Source organism: Panthera uncia, chromosome B1, assembly GCF_023721935.1.
Source record: "Panthera uncia isolate 11264 chromosome B1, Puncia_PCG_1.0, whole genome shotgun sequence".
Classification (NCBI taxonomy): Eukaryota; Metazoa; Chordata; class Mammalia; order Carnivora; family Felidae; genus Panthera; species Panthera uncia.
In genome coordinates this window covers 42,998,803-43,019,119 of record NC_064811.1, presented here as the reverse complement: position 1 = coordinate 43,019,119, position 20,317 = coordinate 42,998,803, and the positions used below count along the sequence as shown (strand labels likewise).

Sequence of the window (20,317 nt, the reverse complement as noted above, 5' to 3'; positions counted from 1 at the left end):
CACTCTAGTCTCTATTATAGTGCTAGCACATAGTAGGTGCTCAAAAATGGCCATTGCAGATTAATGAGCCTTATTTGCAGTGTAGAGCTCTGTAGCATGATGGAGGCCACGCACTGTGGTATGACTGACCTTCACAGACTGCTTCCCACTGTATCAGATGCTGACTATGTGCTAGGTCTGGGCTCACCAGCTGTTAGGTCCTATTCTAAGTGCCTTACATGCAGTAACTCATTGAATTCTTACCAAAAAAACCAACAAAGAAGGTACTATTATCATCCTTCATGTTTCATAGGTAGGCAACCAGTAAGTGGGTCAAGATCACATGGATAGTAAGGGGGCTTAAGTCCAGTTAGTGTGGCCCCAGGGTCTGCACTTAGTGACGCTCTGCTGCCTCACTCCCAAATGTGTCCGAATCCCATCTAGGAGCACTGAATACACTTGGGCACTTTGATAGGGGGGTGGGTGTACCTGTACTGCAGGATTAACTCACAAAATCACTCCAGTGGTACCACATAATGGGAGGGTGTTGCCCAATGACTAGACCTTTTTCAAAAAAAATAAAAAATAAAAGAGAAACAAAAAAACAGACTTTGTCATTTTTCATGAACATAAGGCACTTCTAAGTACTGTGTGGGAGGGAATGTGGTAGACTGATTTCATTGCAACCCTGCCAAATTCTGGTCTTGTGACCATCAAAGACGCATCATTTCCTCTAAGACTGCTAAAGGGGGCTATTACCATGGGCCTGCAGGTTCTGGTTTGCATTGGGAGGAGACACTATCTTCCTAAGTGAGACCTGGAAGAGGAAGTGTCATGAATTGTAAATAAGCCTGAGCCTAAAGAATTGTTTGGAGATAGAAATGGAAAGAAATGGCCTCCTTCAAACCAGTTTCCACCCCCCCTCCCCTTGCCCTCCCCCCACCCCCATCCAGCTTTGTCAGGTCCTGCTTTATTTGCTAAGTTTACTAGCAGGAAGGGAGGGGATTCTTTAAGGATACTCCTGACTCTGACAAATATAATTACCTCCTAGATTAAATATGAGTACATCTCTACAGTGGAGCATCGTGTCACTATTAAAAAGAATAAAATGGAACCTTATGGGTCAATGTAGAGTGAACTTCAAGTTCTAATTTAAAGTGAAAGATGTCAACATGGTATTTATACCAGGGCCACCCTTGGCGATACACCTATACCTATATGTGCATAACATTTGCTTGGGAAAAAATAAAAAGGTGAAAGTCTTGCCTCTGCTGAAGAAGGGCTTTTCAGTCTCAACTGTTTCATATGATAAGAAATCTTAAGCATATACATTCATTGTATTTCAGAATTAAAATGTTTCAGTTGTCGAGTCTGCAAAGCAGAAGAGTACAGCAAATATAAACATAGAAGAAGAAAAGCAACACTTCACGGTGTATATTTCAGGAAGCAGGGTTTGGCCTAGATGCAGAAATAATAATTCTACCTCTCCATCTCTCCTGAAGGATGGTGCCTTAAGACAGAGGGATCTGTAAGATCCCTATTTAATGAAGCTGGGGGTTGTTCGATGTCACTTGCTAAGTATGGGGAGGCATGGAGAGAAAAGAAGGAAAAAAAATGTCTAAAGGAATCTGCCTTCTCCAAACAGCTCCACAAGGAGTCGACACATGCGGAGAGAGTCGTGTGAGGAGAGGTTTGGTAAGCTGTTCTGGATGCCCCGGGTCTGGGACCAGGGAGCATTCTCTTCATTGCTTCAGTGAAGCCGGCCTTCTTCTCCTGGGCCTATGGGTATCTTGGCTAGGAGCTCTGTTCTGGAAAGGGGCCTGCTCAAAAGCCCAGAAAGAGTCATGTAGTCCTTGTCAGGTAACACGGTGGACAAAAGCCCTTTCTCAAGGAGAACTTCACTCACTCACGGATGGGTGGCTCTCATGCCACGATGCTAGGGCCCTGGCTACCGACAGCTCCCTGGAGTCCTGATGCAGGTTTTTGGTGAAAGCCAGGGTCTCAAATTTAAATGCCTTTGGGGGCTAGGCTGGTAACTTAAAAACATTTGAAGCTGCCAGGTATAAGAGGAAATAGGGGGAACTTTGGAGAACTGAGCATGTGTATATTCTGACTACAGACATTCAGATTCAGATTTTTAAACTACAATTTTGCTGGCCAAGCAAAACACTCAGTACTGGCTGGAGTCACTGCCTGCCGGTTTGCGATCCTGCATTCGCCTGGGTTCTGTATCTGCTTTTCCCTGGTTGCTTCAACCTGCTGCTGCTGATCCACAGCCTGTCGCCCAGTCACTACGGGAACGCGAGGGCGCTGAAGACGGTCCCAAATTCTGGCGCGCCTCCTGAAGGCTCGGTGTCCCTCGCCTGCGCTCACGGCGCTGTCCCCTCCTTCTGCACCCCTACCCTCATCTCGGAGGGCCTCAACCTACTGAAGCTTGGAGTTTCTCAGAAGCCGTTACGGGCTACATTTTATCTCTACGGAGATAAACAACGGAGTTGTTGCACCTGGGACGTTCTGCCTCGGGCGACCCGGGGCCAGATGCAGTCCCAGGCCAGCGGGGAGACGGGGAGATGCAGTGGGCAAGGGGAGCCGGGGATCCAGGCCCGGTACCCGGCTGAGAGGCGGGACCTGCGGCAGAGGGGAGCCCCGCCCCGGCCCCGCCCCTCAAGACCCCGCCCCCAAGCTCTAGAGTTTCGGCCTCCGCTCCCACCCGGCACTGAGTCCCGGGACCCCGGGAGAGCAGGCGGTGGATGGTTGTGTTTCCTCTGCCCGCGCGGGGCATCACTTGCGCGCAGAAAGCCCAGAGCTGTAGCGCAGCCGGGATTTCCTCTCCTCCTGGCACCCGCAGACGCCCCTGCAAGTCGTGGCCGGAGCCAGAGCACCCTCCCCTTTGCGCCTCACAGTCCTGCGCTGCGGCGCGCGTTCCACCTCCGCGCCTTCTTCGCCCGGCAGGCCCGGGGAGAAAGAACCGGCGCCCGAGTTCTGGGCAGGGCGCTCGGCGCGAGGTGCGGGATGGAGAGCAAGGCGCTGCTGGCCGTCGTTCTGTGGTTCTGCGTGGAGACCCGGGCTGCCTCTGTGGGTAAGGAGCCCACTCCCCAGAAGGAAGACGGAGAGGTCGGGTGCGGGCGGAGAGATGGGGATGCGGAGAGGTCCTGGAGGCCGGATCTAACTCAGACTCAGAGAGCTGGAGAGTTGGAAGTGACCTGACACTTTGTGGTTTTTCATTTACCAATGAGGAAACTGAGGCTCTTTGGTGGGCCCAAGATGATCCAGAGAGCCGGTAGTCTCCGGAGCGCAGTTCCTTTTCCACGACTTTGGTCTGCGACAGGGGCCTCGGCTGGAGCAAGTCCTGCGGAGCCGACACACCCTCGGGCTTTCGGGAGGCGGGGGTGGGAAGGCGGGCGCCCGGGGCTGGCAGGGGAGAGGTGTTCCCGCAGGCGGGAGCAGGCGCTGGAACGCTGTCCGGCTGGGCGCACCGCACTAGCCCGGACTCGGGGAAGGAAGCCTTGCAGGGAGCGCAAGCCGGTTCGCTCGGATCTAATCGTGCACTAGGCTCTGCCTCTGTAGGAGTTGAGCAGGGACCCCGGTGTGCCGTTCCCTTCTGGCTGGAACCCACAAACACACCCACTGTATGAGCTGCATTTCGGGGAGGGAAACTTTTTTTCCTTGCTTGGTGCGGGATGCCGCTCTCCTTGCAGAGAGAAGGTGAAATTGGGCTCGGACTCGGGATTGTGACAGCTTCCCAAAGTGTCTCCAAGAAACACTCACCTTCTTATGTAAAAGAGTGACATCTTTTAAAGCTTTGGTCTTTGGGATAAGCGCATGATCAGAAGTTCACGATCTGAAAACTTACTCTGCGGGACTCCGTACCTGGATACAGCGCCACTCGCCACTTTCCTTGCCACCTAAAATTTCAGTCCCCTTCAGGATTAGGAACACACATGCTCTTGGTGCAATGAATGTCTGTCTTTCTCTCTTCGCGTTCCCCGTCATCCCTGCCCGCTCTCTTCTCGTATCTCTTTTCTGTACCCACAGTTTGCGGATTTCCAGATTTCCACTCTTTGGAGGGTGAGAAAGGAGAGAGGGTGGAGAAAAGGAAAAAAAAGAAAAAGGTCAAATGATTCAGGGAAAGTTCCTTATATTGAAATAAAAGAGTCTTAAAAAAGACACACTCGTACACTGTTAAGATCATCTGTCTATAGTTATTGAATTTTCTTGATAATGACTTGGTTCATCAGGGCCAGCTTCGCCGTGGACACTCATTTGTCCCTGACAAGAAGTCTCTCTCCCCCTTTACAGTGTGGAACATGTGGTTGTTCTGTATCCCACAAAGAAGTGAGTTGCTTCTAAGCCCGGGGTGTTTCATAGCGCAGCAGTGTAACTGTAATCGGGTTGCCCTGAATATAATGATGAGGTTGCCCTTTTGGAGTGTGTGACTTACTTAATTGGATTGGACTATAATTGGTGCCATCAAATTCTAGAGACAGAGGCACTGTTGTTTTTCCTTCCTGTCTTTGAGCTGGAAGGGTAATAGCACACACATGAATTAATTTTGGTTAGGGGATTTGAACATAGAAGGGCTTTTTATGGACTAGCAACATATGCGCTTCTTAGAGTTATTTCTTCAGAATTTCTGAAGAGCGGAACTTAAACCTGCCAATGAAAATGAATGAAGCTTAAAGGAGCAAAACAAAATTGAATGTTGGTTGGTCTACGGATATGAATTTGAAATTATCATTATTGATACAGTCTTGCTGAAAAAGATTTTTGTTGTGTGCACGTCTCTAGAATAGTGTGGTGTTGTCTTAGCTTCCTGTGAATGGAGAACATATCTTTAATGAATTTTTTTAACATAAGAAAGTGTGGCTAGAGTGTGAGATAATCTGTGACGATAATTTATGAGAGATCTTCAAGAACTCTTGTTTTGGCTGTAGGGTGAACAGAACTATTTAGAACTTTGCCTTTACTACCGTTTTTTTTCCTCACATAAATGTGCCCAAATAATGGGCTCTTTCTCATTTGGATCATTGTACAAATTGTTTTAAGTTACTGTTTTCAACACGTTTCTCAACCTAGTGCTTCCCAGTCATGTTTGATATTTGTACGCATCCAACTGAGTTGTTTTCATTTTCCTTTTCTTAAACAAAGTGAGACTCCATTGTTGGGAGGCTTTTCTATTGCTTTTAAACACGTTGCTTTATTGTTTGTCTACTTTGGGACAATTATTTCCTTCCATATTGAAAAATGCTATGCTGATTAACTGATCCTGATATCCCAGATCAATAGCTGTCCAAGAGGGTCCCATAGACCATGTATGATCAAGTCACCTGAAATACTTGTTAAAATGCAGATTTGTAGGGCTAGGGATATCTTACACATCCTAAAGTTTAAGAATTACTACCCCAAACACAAGTCAGTACCAATACCAATTAGTTTCTGAGATTTATTGATATAACTTAATTTCTGGGTTTTTTTTTTTTTAAACAAGGATATTGATCAACAAATCTACAATTATATCAGCAACTATTTTGCACATCTGGGTGAGTGTGTAGAAATATGTGTGATCAGTTGTTCATTTTACCTGTAGCTGTTCACACTGGGGTCCACAGATTCAGTATATTGGGTATTTGCACTCAATATGTGCTCATTCTGTTTACTCATACTTTTTCATATTTGCTAATACTGTCTTATTTACCCAACAAGATCAGTGCCAGTTTAGGCTTAGAGAATCACTGGGTCTCTTTTGAAAATTATTTATTTATTTATTTTGAAAATTCTAGTGTAATTAACATACAGTGATATATTAATTTCAGGTGTACAATATAGTGATTCAATAATTCTATACATTACTCAGTGCTCATCATGATAAGTGTATTCTTAATCCCCTTTGCCTATTTCATCTACCCCCTACCAACCATCAGTTTGTTCTCCATATTTAAGAGTGTATGTTTATTTGTCTCTTTTGATTTTCCTTGTTTATTTGTTTTGTTTCTTAAATTCTACGTATGGGTGAAATCTTTGGTACTTGTCTTTCTCTGACTTAGTTCACTTAGAATAATACTCTGTAACTCCATCCATGTCCTTGCGCATGGCAAGATTTCATTCTTTTTTATGGCTGAGTAATATTCCTTTGTATATATACCACATCTTCTTTATCCATTCATCTATTGATGGACACTTGGGTTATTTCCATATCTTGGCTAGTGTAAATAATGCTGCAATAAGCATAAGGGTGCATGGATCTTTTTGAATTAGTGTTTTCATTTTCTTTGGGTAGAGACTCATTTGTTCTTAGCTGATGCGACTTAAGGACCATATTAAGATTGGTGCTTACCCAGCATCCATCACTTTTTAAGGTAGTGTTTTGGAGATCTGGATATTAGTTAAGGCCCTATCATGGTGGGCAGTTTTTCTTTCTCTGACAGTTTTTCAATACTTACTAGCTCTTTGCATTTTGTTCACAGAGAACTCTGTTTTTTCTTGTTGTGGAGTGACCCATGGTGAGAATCTGTCCCATTGTATTTGTAGGTAAAGACAGCTTTCTTGTGTTACAAGCTTGGTATCAGAAAGCTCAAAGTTTTGTTTAATAAGTTGAGATTCCTCAATTGTAATTCATTAGCATCATACTTTTTTAGTCTCATTCTCTGAGGAAAAGTATATTAATGGGCATGTTACATGGACACTGGCAAATGTTTTCTTTTCCTCAGTTCTTCTCATCTAGTTTTAAATTTTTCTTTTTTTTAACATTTTTATTTATTTTTGAGACAGGGAGAGACAGAGCATGAACAGGGGAGGGTCAGAGAGAGGGAGACACAGAATCTGAAACAGGCTCCAGGCTCCGAGCCGTCAGCACAGAGCCTGACGCGGGGCTCGAACTCACGGACCGTGAGATCATGACCTGAGCCGAAGTCGGCCGCTTAACCGACTGAGCCACCCAGGCGCCCCTCATCTAGTTTTAATGTACCTACCATCTTCCAACTCTGGCAGTTCATTTACCAGAGGAAGGGCACTAGAAAATTGATAAAGGAAAATGAGACAATGTCAGGGGCACTCCTCCCCCCTTCAGGGTACATAGACGAACTGTATAGAAATCTCTCTAAGTAGTATTCATTAATCAGCAATTTAGTCAAATGTGTGCATCCTATGCTTTATAAGAAATGTCAGTGGGTCCTTTCCCAAGGGAGTGAGATCATCAGATGAAGGTTCATTTGGTTTCAATGTCCTATATCCTTTTGTAAGACCTTGAAGTTGGCAATGCAGGAAAACAGGAACTCCACCCTAGCTCCGTGAATTGCAGAACTTTTGTGTTGGTTTATGACCATCTGCCCATTCTTCCTGTTATGACACAGCTTGTGAACTTTTACTGGGAATGGTGAAAAGTAAATTCACAGTTTTACACAATGAATTGCTGAAGAGGCCTTTTAAAGTATAGAGTGTGCATTGTTTATAGAAGGTGTTTCCTATTGGGTCTGACTCAATGGCAACTACATTCATTTATTTAATTTGTTTCTAGGTTTGCCTAGTGTTTCCCTTGATCCACCCAGACTCAGCATACAAAAAGACATACTTACAATTATGGCTAATACAACTCTTCAGATTACTTGCAGGTAAGGATTAATTTTAGATTCAGATTTCCTGTGTTAAGTAACTCAGTGTTTATTGAGGGAAAATAATTTCCTTAAGCAGAATTATAATAGAGATGTAATTATATATGATGAGGTTTCTAATAAATGATTTAATAATGAAAAAATGAGAACGCACTTCTCCCACAATTTTTGTATGATTTTGCTGGCATTTTTTTCTGCTGCCCTCTGCCAACACACACACACATACACACACACACATACACACACACACACACACACGCAGAATAGCACCTGGCATATAGTATATAATAGACGTTCATTAAATATTGGATAAACAAGTGGAATTGAGGACTTATCCTTAAGGGATGCAGTTGAAGGAATTTGGGCCCTATTTATTATATTCAGGATGGCTCTTGGACATTTTATTTTATGGTTTTCCGAGAATTTTATTTTATGATAAAATTATGACTGGGGTAGCAATTTAATATTCAGCCATTAATATTACTGAGTATGTGTTCTGCACAAGTAATGGACTTCATGCTTTGGCTTGATGTGGTGGAATGCCTCTCTTCTCATTTGGTAGCAAGAAGTCCTGCGCTTGATTTTTGCTAACTGGGGAAGCAGGCTTCTTTGAAAAGAAGAAGAAGCATTTAAGTTTGTCTTACAGCCCCTGCCCGGAAGGAAAGGTAGAAGACTTTGGTGTTTAACGTAGCGACCCAGAGGCTTTGCAGGAACCTCTCAGTGTGTCTTTGGCAGAGACAAACAGGTGGAGAGATGGCTGGAGGGGATGCTGCCCTCTGAGAAGAGAGCTGGGGGTCCACAAAGAATCTTGGGCAGCTTACCGCCATTGAGAATGCTTGATGAACACCAGGTGTTCACCACAATGACACAGATCTATTTTAGACTGCAGAGGTGTAAAGGATACCCTTGTCCCCTTATCAAGGGTGGGTCACCAATACCCAGCCCTCGAGTAAAAAACACGGTAACAGTGCTATTTCTCTAGCTTTGCTATTTGAAGACATATTTCTTAGATTTTCCTTGTAACCATCCTCAATAACAGAGCTTATTTAAAATCCCCACAGATCCCTCATTCCCTTTTAAAAGTCATTCAAAAAATTTTTCTTATGTCCTAAAAAAGCTATGGAGTGTGTTAAAGTAACTTCATTAATGTAGCTGCAACTTCATGGAAATTTCAGATTCTTTGAAAGAAGAATCAATGATGTTGCATTCTTCTTTATGTGGACCATCTTTCATAGGGCTTTGCAGGGAAGTGCTGCAGTGAAAATAACCTTTGTTTGAATGCAGCCTGCGTAAGATCTACGAGGCTCTTAGAAAGTTGCGCCCTCTTCCTTCAGAGCCTCACTTCTTACCGTCCTGTGTGCCCACTCTTATCTGACCACTCTGGCTTCCTTGCCATTCCCCTGATACTCCAGATACTCCTGCCCCAGGGTCTTTACGTTTTCTGTTCCCTCTGCCTGGAACACTGTCCCTCCTTACATTCAAATGGCTTCATCAAGCCCCATCCCTCCAGAACTCTTTACTCTTTGCATATTCTATATTTGCTCCATAATACTTATCACCGCCTTACATTTTATTTACACCATATATTTTACTTACTTTTAAAGAATTTCGGCTTTAAAGAGGTTTACTCACTAAGTCATTGCCTGTTTCTTCTAACTACACTAAAGTTCCATAACGGCATAGATTTTTGTCTGATTTGTTCACTGCTGTATCCCCAGACTTTGTCAACATGTGGCACGTAGCACATGTTGAATGAATATTTGTTGAGTGAATGAGTTAATTAATAGTAAACCCAGGAATTCTTATCAGTGATGTCTGAAGCTGAGTTCATGGCTTTTTGTCATTGGTGGCTCCAGCCTGTCATTGTTGGTAAAAAAGGCTGTGAATCTGTCTGTTGAGTTTATAGATGTTTGAGAACCAAAACCTTCTGTTTTCTTAGAAACAGTCTCCTAGTGTGGCATTTCACATGAATACTTCCCTGGAATTAATTTTTCAGGGGACAGAGGGACTTGGACTGGCTCTGGCCCAACAATCAGAGTGGCTCTGAGAAGAGAGTGGAGGTGACGGACTGCAGTGACAGCTTCTTCTGTAAGACGCTCACGATTCCAAAAGTGATCGGAAATGATACTGGAGCCTACAAGTGCTTCTACCAGGACACTGACGTAGCCTCGGTCATTTATGTCTATGTTCAAGGTAAGTGGGTAAATGGAATTCACTTCCCAAGTTGATTTGCCAGTTATAAAACACAAGAGGCGCAAAGCAGAATTGAGTACAATGGAGTACAACAAAAGGCTCACTCCAAAGGCTGTCTGCCAACAGGAATACACAAAATTCTCTCTCAAGGCTTCCCCCGAGGATAAGACTCACTGATTTGTTCTGGAACTTGGGCCCTGTTGACATCTCTGTTGCCCACTTGGTGTGGTTCTGATCTTTGTTTCTGAGGGAAATCTGTGTTCACAATTGGCTACGGGGATTTATACAAAGCCTTCTGATGTTTGAGAAAAAGAACCTGCAATCCTTGAAAAGGAAGATTCAGGAGTGAGTTATGGAGAGGTTTCAATGGAGAGATAGGTTATCTAAAACAGGGTAGGAGATTTTCCCAGGAATGCACCGGGAAACAGCCAAGGGCGCTGAAGCTTTTTTTCTACCTAAGAACTTTTCTTTTCCCACTTCTACTTTGTGAAAAACAATTTTCATCCTCTTGTGCAAATGAAGACACTACCTCAAAGAGCGTTTCGAGGACAGTGTTTCTTTCCTTCACTTGTGTGGTCTGAGATCTTGGATGATGTGCCACATCTTTCTAGAGTTTGCAGTTTGGGATTGACATCATGGAGGTCAATTTAACATCCGTGTAGAATAAAACACAATGTTACATGTATTAAGTATTTATGATATAAATGATTTTTTCTTTTGTGTTTCAAAAATCTTACACTACCTTAATTTTCCTATGCAAACCTAGTTATAATCCTGTCAGATAATTTTGGGGAAGGTAAGTGTTATGTAGTATTTTGCTTGGATATACTAAGTATTTTCCTTTACAGTGAAAATGAGCTGTTAAGACATTTTATTTATACATTTATATATATTTTTTATATCCCAGAGGATTTGAGGCAGGTGAAGATGGTTTAGACTTATTTTCAGAAGCATCTTTTACAGAACAGGAATTTCATTAGCTTTGGGAAACACACTTGTGTCTCTCCATTTACATTTCAATAGTTCAGTATGGTCAGTGCAATGGAAGACCGGAGACTACATCAAAATAACGTTATGTCACTCCTGGACTGCACAATATTTGAGAATTATTTTTGCCCAGTGTAAGCACAGTCCAAGGTAGATTTCTGTGCCCTCCTCCTTCCTTTGCAGAATTTGAGAGAGACAGGGCTCAGATCTTTGAGAATTTCTGGCTCCTTTTGATCTGGCAGTCTTGGGAGATCAGGCTTTCTCAGAAGATTGCAAGGATTTCCTGCTTTTGGCCTGTCTGGAAGTACTACAAGATGAACCTCTCCCATAATATCTCGTTATTTCCTTCTCCCTGAGTCAGGAAACCTGGAGACATGTGAAAATTCATTTCATGAGTTACAGTAAATATTTTATTTTGAGAGGATGGGTGGTTGTTTGGGTTTCTTTTGTTTATTTCCTTTTTTTGGAATACTGAAATAGAATTGATTTACTGAATAGCTTTATTCTTACGTAAAGGGTTAACTTAGCTTCCAAAGACTTGTTCTGTAAGCAAGCTTGGTAATATTTCATAGCATGTGGCTAAAAGGTAGGTAATATTAAGAAGTAGCAGTCTCTGGCACTGTTTATTTGTGCACTGCCTGTCTTTGAGTATACCATTAAATTCTGCTTCCTGTCTAAGTCTAATGTTCTAGGAGGTGAGCGGTCCAAGATTTTGGTCATGAGGTTTAACAATGAGAGAGAAAGGATTGAAGTATTCCCTATGGAAAGCCCTTTAATGCCCTCCCCCCCATCCCTACCTTACTTCCTTAGTCTTCTGACCCCATTCCCTCCAGCAATGGATGGAGCCAGGAAGTGGGTCTTGGCCTCATAAGATAATGGGTATGGCATGTGGTGGGCTGGATTGGCTGCCTTTCTGTGCTTTCCAGCTGGGAAGGAAATCAAACCTCTGCTGTTGCAGGGAATTAGCTGCCTTTCTCTCCTTGGTTTAATTAACTCTTTCTCTACTTGGACCAACCACCCTGAAGGGCCCCGTAAATGCTTGATCACGTTTGTTGGGCATAGCAGTATGAACCATTATCTCTGTGAGATTTCAAGCGCAGTTTCACACCACAGTGACTCTATCTCTGGGGAACGGAGTAGTTTCCCAGCAGTGTATTAACATTGTATGAACCGGGGCGCCTGGGTGGCCCAGTTGGTTAAGTATCCGACTTCGGCTCAGGCCATGATCTTGCAGTTTGGAGTTCAAACCCCGCGTCAGGCTCTGTGCTGACAGCTCAGAGCCTGAAGCCTGCTTCAGATTCTGTGTCTCCATCGCTCTATGCCCCTCCCCCACTTGTGCTCTGTTTCTCTGTCTCTCTCAAAAATGAATAAACATTAAAAAAAATCAAGAAAAAAACCCCCATTGTATGAACAATGTTTGAATGACATGAAAATCTCCTTTGTTTTCTTCCCACTTTTTGCCACGGTGGCTTTTTGAGTTTTTGTCATTGAAGATATTAATGACTGCTGAAATCTAAGCTAAATTCAATAACCATTGAACATTATTTTATAACTAATCTTATATCTAGTCTTCACAGTCTTAAATACTCACATAAATTTTTCTCTTGAGTAATTGAATCCAAAAATGGTTAGTTATTTTATGCTTATTTTAAAGATCCTTTGGAAGCCATTAGTTTATTTTCATGGTACTTAGACATTATTTGCCTAAAGAAAGACTATGAATTCTTTTTAACATCGGTAAAACTCAGTAGGTAAAGTGTACACATTTACCTTTAAAATTACTTTAAAATTAAAAAAAAATTACTTTAAGATTTATGTACTTGAAAAACGTTTAGTGTGTATGAGGAATGCATATGTGTATATGAAAGTATTTATGAAAAATGAAGTATGCTTCTTCATTTTGAAAAACATGGTACTGATCAATCTGTTTAAATGTGCAGCCTATAAAATATACTCCACTTGTTGACGATCCTAGGGAGAAGAGTCAATTTTATTCTGGGAGTTTTCTTTCAGATTTTTCACACACACACACACACACACACGCACACGCACACGCACACACACTCCGACAGCCACATATCCCTGGAGCTGGATAGTTGCCAGCAGACCAACCTGTGGATTCCTTTGCCTGGTGTGAAATGTCATTCTTAATCGTTCACTTCTCCGGTTAGAGTTTATGAACTTGAAACAAGACCAACTTTTCTAGTGAGTACCATTAACAAATGGAATTCGATTTTCTTTTAGATTACAGGTCTCCATTTATTGCTTCTGTTAGCGACCAACATGGCGTTGTGTACATCACTGAGAACAAAAACAAAACTGTGGTGATTCCATGTCTTGGGTCCATTTCCAACCTCAATGTGTCACTTTGTGCAGTAAGTTACATCTTCTTCAATCATCTCTCATATTTTCATAATAAGAAGGGCAGCCTCTATATAATATATTATCAATCATGTGTGTTAAAGATCCTTTGGGAAGGGCCAACATGATAATAAATAAAGCCGATCTGTATTCTTTACTGATGAATTCTTTAGTGATCATTTTACATGGTTTTCACTTTTGGGTAGCACTTCATTCAATATTTGGCATTTCTTTCTCTACCCAGAGGTATCCAGAAAAGAGGTTTGTCCCTGATGGTAACAGAATTTCCTGGGACAGTAAGAAAGGCTTTACTATCCCCAGCTACATGATCAGCTATGCTGGCATGGTCTTCTGTGAAGCAAAAATTAATGATGAAAGTTACCAGTCTATTATGTACATAGTTGTGGTTGTAGGTAAGTGGACAGTTTCTTTCCGTATCATTAATATTAGACATTAAAGATTGGCTTCCTATATTAAGATCCTGAAGATTAAAGTATAGGGGGAAGGACAAGGGATATTGAAAAAGATATTAATTCAAGATCTGGTATGGCGCAATTCATTATATCTGCTCTTCTCTACCAAATAAACCTCTGTGCAATTGAGTTTTTCGCCTCTCTTGCCAAGACCAAGGATGGAAAAGAGTGTTATTATCGGAGCGTATTTTATGGAAAATTCAATGTTCAAAGCATTGCTTGGCATCCGTTCTTTTAATTATACCTATTTTACGGAAAATTCAGTAATTTACTAAAGCTGGCTTCATTGGCTTTTGACTACTCAAATTTTACTGCTTTTCTATCCACCGGGCAACATCTTTGAGATTCCTGCAAGTCTGCTTTGTAAGCCTCTGTGGGTGATTTTGCTGGGAGTTACCAAGTATTGCTGAGGCCCTCAGGGAAAAATGATGTGGCACGTTTTGAAGCTGCATCATTTTTGAGAAAAAATCCATGCAAAGTTATATTTGTTTTCCCCCTCTTTCTCTGTGTTTTCAATTTACTTGCTCCAGGGTACAAGATTTATGATGTGGTTCTGAGCCCCCCTCATGGAGTTGAGCTGTCTGTTGGAGAGAGGCTCGTCTTAAACTGTACAGCGAGGACTGAACTAAATGTGGGGATTGACTTCAACTGGGAATACCCTTCTTTGAAGGTAACACTAACAGTTCAAAGCCAGACCTCTAAATACTTTGATAATAAGCTCCAATGGAGTTTGCTTGAGAGAGATAGGGACTTGTCTGGCCAGATAAAATGCAAGGGCCTTAACTCTGTCTCTCTCCTTCTGTCTGTCTGTCTGTCTGTCTCTCTCTCTCTCCCACACACACACACACACACACACACACACACTTACTTTAAAAGAACTACAGAACGCATAGCACCCATGGAAAACAGATGCAATGCCAAAAACTCGGTTCCACTCTGCTATAATCAGGCAGTGAAGATTAGTTTTTTCTAGGTGATTACATCTTTCCAGGTTGCATTATTTCTCTGTGCTCCAAAGTCTTTGATCTGTTTTCCCTTTAAGGGAATTTGTCTTTAAGAGGGGGCATGAGACATACTTCTCCTTAAACAGTGGTCATACTTGCTTGTGTTTCTGTGGTACCTGTCCATCTCATTCCCACTATGTGAGGCTTCCAAAATCTTAATTCAGTTGGTTGCATTTATTTCTCTTGAAACCAAATATATTGGTAGCCTAGATGGTGTTAAAAGTTCTGAAGTACCTCTTATTAGCACGAATCGCATTCACCAAGGGTCAAGACTTGGTCCTGTGGGCATCTAGAAGCTACCAGGGGATGTTATGCTGGACTTTGAAAGTTCAGTAAACTCTTTTTCAGCATCAGCATAAAAAGCTTGTTAACCGGGACCTAAAAACTCAATCTGGGAGTGAGATGAAGAAATTTTTGAGCACCTTGACCATAGATGGTGTAACCCGGAGTGACCAAGGGTGGTATACCTGTGCGGCTTCCAGTGGGCTGATGACCAAGCGGAACAGCACGTTCGTCAGGGTCCACGGTAAGCGACGCTGTCCTTTGGAATCATGCCATGCCTTGAAAAGCGAGATCGTCTAAATGACGTTAGGTCAGCTAGAGATTCCTGTTTTGTTCATTCAGAAGACATGTCTGAGCTCTTGCGAGGGAGGCCACATGCCCTAGAGATCAAGAGCACAGCTTGGGTTCAAATCCCAACTTTGATGATGAGATGAGCCGAGACAGCAAGTGCTCACTAACTTTTACTTGTTGCAGTGTTTGTGGCTGCCGTTACTACAGTATACTAAGCAGAGTGTTGTTATCTACGATAGTTTTTACATTTTCATTTTATTTCGAGGCTGAGGGGCCTGTGTGAATAAGCAAGGGCTTTGCAATTGAGGAAACCTGGATTTAATTACTATCTGTGGGGCTTTGAGCAAAATAACTTCGTTTCTTTTTTATTCGCCTTCGCTGATAATCATGTCACATAATAACACGTCAGTGTCCGCGGTTAGGTGGTAATTCATTTGGCACTCAACCTTGGGCCTGGGTAATGATTTTGGATTTTATAATACGGGCATTCATAGAAGGGCTGGAGCCGAGAGAGCCACGCTCTGGTTGACGTTTCCATAGGATTGCTGCGTCTTTTATGTGAAACACTTTAGGGAAGAAAGGGCAGCAGTAGGGAGACCAGATAGGAGGCTTAATTGCATTTATCCCGGTGAGAGCTGGTGAGTGGCTTGGACTGAGTGGTAGAGACAGAAGTGGGGAGAACTGATCTGGTTCTGGATATGGTTTTGAAGATAGAGCCAACAGGACCCACCCATTGACTCAATGGCTGAGGGGCCTAAGAGAAACAGAATGCAAGCTGAGTTGAATCGTTAGCGTGAGGAGGTGAATGAGTGGTGGCTTTATCGACCGAGATGGGGAAGACTGAGAGGGAAGTAAGATTTGGGGCGACGGTGTTGGGTGTGTTTATTTGGACAGGCCCATCAAACGTCCGAGTGGAGATAGTTGATATATAAGTCTGGAACCCGGAGAAGTCAGGGGTGAATGGCACTTTATGGCTGAGCCTGGAGGAAGGTGCAGATAAAGAGAAGGGGTCCAAGGACTGAGTCCCGGGGCAGATGGTGGGTAGGTATCGGGTGCAAGGGGGACGGAGGAGAAGGAGCACCCGAGGTTCCTGGAGGACTTAGAGAAAACTTCCCAGGGGAGCAAACGCTTGAACTGAGACTGGAGCAACGAGTAGGCTTGCAGTGGCCGCTCAGAGAGAGAGAAAGGTAAATCCAGAGGCCAGTTGATGGGGAGAAGCTGGACCGTGACCAAGGACAGGCAGTGTGGAGAATCCCTGAATTGTGGCAACTCACACTCCCTAGATCACGGACTCTTCATTTGAAATGAAAAACCAAACCAAATGACCATTCACTGAAGAAGTTGACATTCGTAGGAGTAATTATTTTTATCGTTTTCCAGAAAAACCTTTTGTCGCTTTTGGTAGTGGCATGGAATCTTTGGTGGAAGCCATCGTGGGAGACCGTGTCAGAGTGCCTGTGAAGTACCTTGGTTACCCTCCCCCGGAAATAAAATGGTAACTATTAGGAATAACGGCAAAGCATTGTTCCCCCTGAAAGCAAACCCTTAAATTATACTAATTCCCGAGATTTTTTTTTCCCCCACAGGTATAAAAATGGAAGACCCATTGAGTCCAATCACACAATAAAAGTGGGGCATGTACTGACTATTATGGAAGTGAGTGAAAAAGATACAGGAAATTACACTGTCATCCTTACCAACCCCATTTCGAAGGAGAAACAGAGCCACGTGGTATCTCTGGTCGTGAATGGTGAGTTTGTTCCGCTTTCCTTCTCGGCCCCAAACCGATTATAAAGGGTATGATTACGGCTTCCTACACAGCGCCACCAGTCCTTTGTCACACCTTCTGCTTCACTCACATCAGGAACAGGCTTCTACGTATAAAAATGATCCAGGGGCGCCTGGGTGGCTCAGTGGGTTTAGCGTCCAACTTCGGCTCAGGTCAGGATCTTGCAGTTCGTGAGTTCAAGCCCCGCGTTGGGCTCAGTGCTGACAGCTCGGAGCTTGGAGCCTGCTTCGGATTCTGTGTCTCCCTCTCTCTGCCCTCCCCTGCTCACTCTCTCTCTCTCTCTCTCTCTCTCTCTCTCAAAAATAAACATTAAAAAATTTTTTATAGAAATGATCCAGAGCAGTAGAGTTGAGGTGAGGTGTAGGACAGCACGCTCTGGATGTACGTGCTTAAGAGGCCACGCAACTGAACTGTTCAGCAGTCACATGCAGCATTGATGTAGATGATACATTCAATGGCTGTATGCTGTGAAATAAGCACCCCTCCGGGAACAGTTGTTGTATTGCCTTTGACCTTGTCTCACGGAAGTGTGCACCTGGCATGCAAATGTTTAAGAGCCTTTTTGAATTTTGTGGGAAGCTGCTACTTTGAGGCATAGGCAGATCCCAGCTCAGAAGGCTTTTGCAGGTTGACATTGGCTGGCTGGAAGTTAAAAAAAATTTTTTTTTTTTTTAAAAACAGGAGTCTAAGATCTATCTGACTCTGAGGCTATAAAGGGAAGATAAAAAGTTTTTGATCTAAGGATGATTTGAACTTTGTTCTTTCAAGCTGAAAGTGTCCTGGATGGGGAATAAAATGGTATTATGGTCAAGGAAGTGTTTGAGATGCTAAGTCAATGGACAACAGGTGTCTATATGGCAGGACTTATCAGGACCTTTAATATGCTTATGTATGTTGCCATTCTCCAGGGGGAGAGACATAGAGTATTGAGGGCTTAACAAAATTATTTGAGCCGAGCATCCCCCTCCAACCCGAGAAATCCACTCATCTCTTGCTCTAGACACAGTTTGGGAAATGCTTCTCTGTTGGCATTCTTTGTTCTCCCTATGGGCGCAGCGCATTACAACTTCAGGATCTTCTCTTACAACGTTAGGGTGCTTCCCCACATATCCTGCCGCTGCTCTGTATGTCTGCTGAGGTTGACTTCATTTCTTTGCTGGGACGTCAGCTTCAGGGAGTATTTTAAAGAAAATAGGTTGCAGAAATGTCATTTAGAAGCCACTCGGGAGGAGGGGATTTGGGAAAGGCGAGAAGCTAGAAAGCTCATAAGTAGGGTAGGGAGAAGCAAATGAGCACAAAACAAAGATGTAAAAATGGATAGTGTATAAGCCCATCTCGAGAATTCATGAAGCCACTAACCATTTGATTCACCTTAGCATTTACCCTGCCAGATAAAATGAACATAAAAAGTCAAAATTTGAGAGTATAATCCGAATCTTTAAGTTGATGATGATGGGAGAATAGTTTTGCATTAATGACTTTGGAGCCAAAAAAAGGAAAGAAAAAAAAAAGGGTGAGAAAAAGGAAGAGGGGGAGGGAAGAAAAGGAAGGAAAGGAGGGAGAGAGGGAGGAAGGAAGGAGGGAAAGAAGTGGAAGAAGGAGACGGGGAGGGAGGAGGAAGAGAGGTAGGTGATCTTGGGCAAGTCATTCGACTTTTCTGTTTCATTCTTCTTATGTGTAAAAGGGACAATGATAGTGGCTATGAGGATCGAATGGATTATTCTGGCTAGAGCACTTAGAACGATGCCCGGCACATAATAAGCGTATTTACTGTGCTAGTCACAATGATTTTATGCCTTTCCTGTCCTGATCTCTTGAGACTGGAAGCACAGGGAGAGCTATCCCCAACATGTAGGGATAACATGTAGGGATAACAAGGCAGAGAGAGGGTGTCCAGACTTGTGCAAAGTCCTCCGCTGGCGAGGAGGATGACTTTTGCTAGAAGTTCCGTGTCCTGTTTCCAAGTCTAGCTGTTCTTTGAGAAAGAAAATGGGAGTGGAATCATATGCTTATAGAAACATAGGCCTTGGTTGATGAAAGCTTCCCCCTTCCGCTCCTCCAAGCCGATTGACAATTCAAAAGTGACTTTTCCCGTCTCCAGTCCCACCCCAGATCGGCGAGAAATCCCTGATCTCTCCGGTGGATTCGTACCAGTACGGCACCACGCAAACGCTGACGTGCACGGTCTACGCGGTCCCCCCGCCACATCACATCCGCTGGTACTGGCAGCTGGAGGAGGAGTGTGCCTACAGGCCTGCGTGAGTAGGACCCCGTCCTCTTTTGCCCTGCTGTTCTGCATTTCATGCAGCCATGCTGCGGTGTGATTCCATTCCCCCTGAGAAGGCCCTTCCTAAGAAAGTTCTGCCCCAAGCGGTGCTTTCCATCTTTCTCCACGTCTTAACATTTTAGGAGATGTCTTTCGTTGGTGTCCCACTTTGAGATCAGCTAGCTCTCTATTCCTAGGTTGGCACACCTCTCCAAATGCAGGCCCTTCCCTCACATTGCCGATCGCCAATCTTTGTTTCTTTCCCTTACTCCAAGCAACTGGTGAATACCACGTCTCTCCTTATCTGGGAGAAGGTCCATCTCAGAGGAAGAGCTGATGGATGAGAGCCTTTGGCTTCTCAGGCCCAGCTTATCAGGTTCTAACACGAGTCCAGACATCCTTAGGAAAAAAAAAAACCAGGCCACCCACTATCACCCTGAGCCGTTCACTTCCTGTTGTTGTTTTTGAGACGGCCTCTACTAGTTTCTTCCTCAGATGCTGACCATTTCCTACACAAAGGCCACAGTCCCAGGGAGATTGCTTTAAGAAGCCCAATGACTTCTTAGTTTCCTTGTCTTCCTTTGAACTAAATTAACTTGAATTGTCTTGTCGATTCAATTTATGAATGGAGGTTTGTTCCCAGAATAGCTGTTTCCCTCCTGTATCCTGAATGAATCTACCTAGAACCTTTTCCTTCTTTGCTGAGGCCTATTTTTATTTGGCGCCAAGTCTTGTAACATGGCAGGGTGCGCTGAAAGTTATTTCTAAGAACGTAGTAACCAAAGTCTGACTCCTTTCCTCGCTATGGATCTGAACTAAAGGAAAGTTAAGTCCTAATAAGAGCTGTTATTTCTTCCTTATAGCCAAACTGTCTTAATGACAAACCCATACACTTGTAAAGAATGGAGAAATGTGGATGACTTCCAGGGGGGAAATAAAATTGAAGTCAACAAAAATCAATTTGCCCTAATTGAAGGAAAAAACAAAGTGAGTTTGAAGTTCTTTAAATTGAAAATCTCTCTCTCTCTCTCCCTCCCTCTCTCTCTCTCTCTCTCTCTCTCTCTCTTTGATGGAAGGGTGGGGGG

At 43.4% G+C, this 20,317-nt stretch overlaps 1 protein-coding gene across 2 annotated transcripts in view; it reads left to right on the top strand.

The window, feature by feature from the left end:
- Positions 1–2,703: 2,703 nt before the first annotated feature.
- KDR (kinase insert domain receptor) overlaps positions 2,704–20,317 on the top strand; it is a 46,587-nt gene continuing 28,973 nt past the window's right edge. The window contains exons 1-11 of one of the 2 annotated variants that reach the window (XM_049630477.1): positions 2,704–3,058; positions 7,493–7,586; positions 9,583–9,779; positions 13,011–13,141; positions 13,372–13,540; positions 14,131–14,270; positions 14,953–15,130; positions 16,558–16,672; positions 16,764–16,927; positions 19,068–19,224; positions 20,096–20,219. In XM_049630477.1, coding sequence (XP_049486434.1) covers positions 2,992–3,058; positions 7,493–7,586; positions 9,583–9,779; positions 13,011–13,141; positions 13,372–13,540; positions 14,131–14,270; positions 14,953–15,130; positions 16,558–16,672; positions 16,764–16,927; positions 19,068–19,224; positions 20,096–20,219 — 1,536 coding nt within the window. In that variant the 5' untranslated portion in view covers positions 2,704–2,991. The remainder of the gene's footprint in view (positions 3,059–7,492; positions 7,587–9,582; positions 9,780–13,010; positions 13,142–13,371; positions 13,541–14,130; positions 14,271–14,952; positions 15,131–16,557; positions 16,673–16,763; positions 16,928–19,067; positions 19,225–20,095; positions 20,220–20,317) is intronic. The other variant, XM_049630476.1, reaches the window with a different exon arrangement.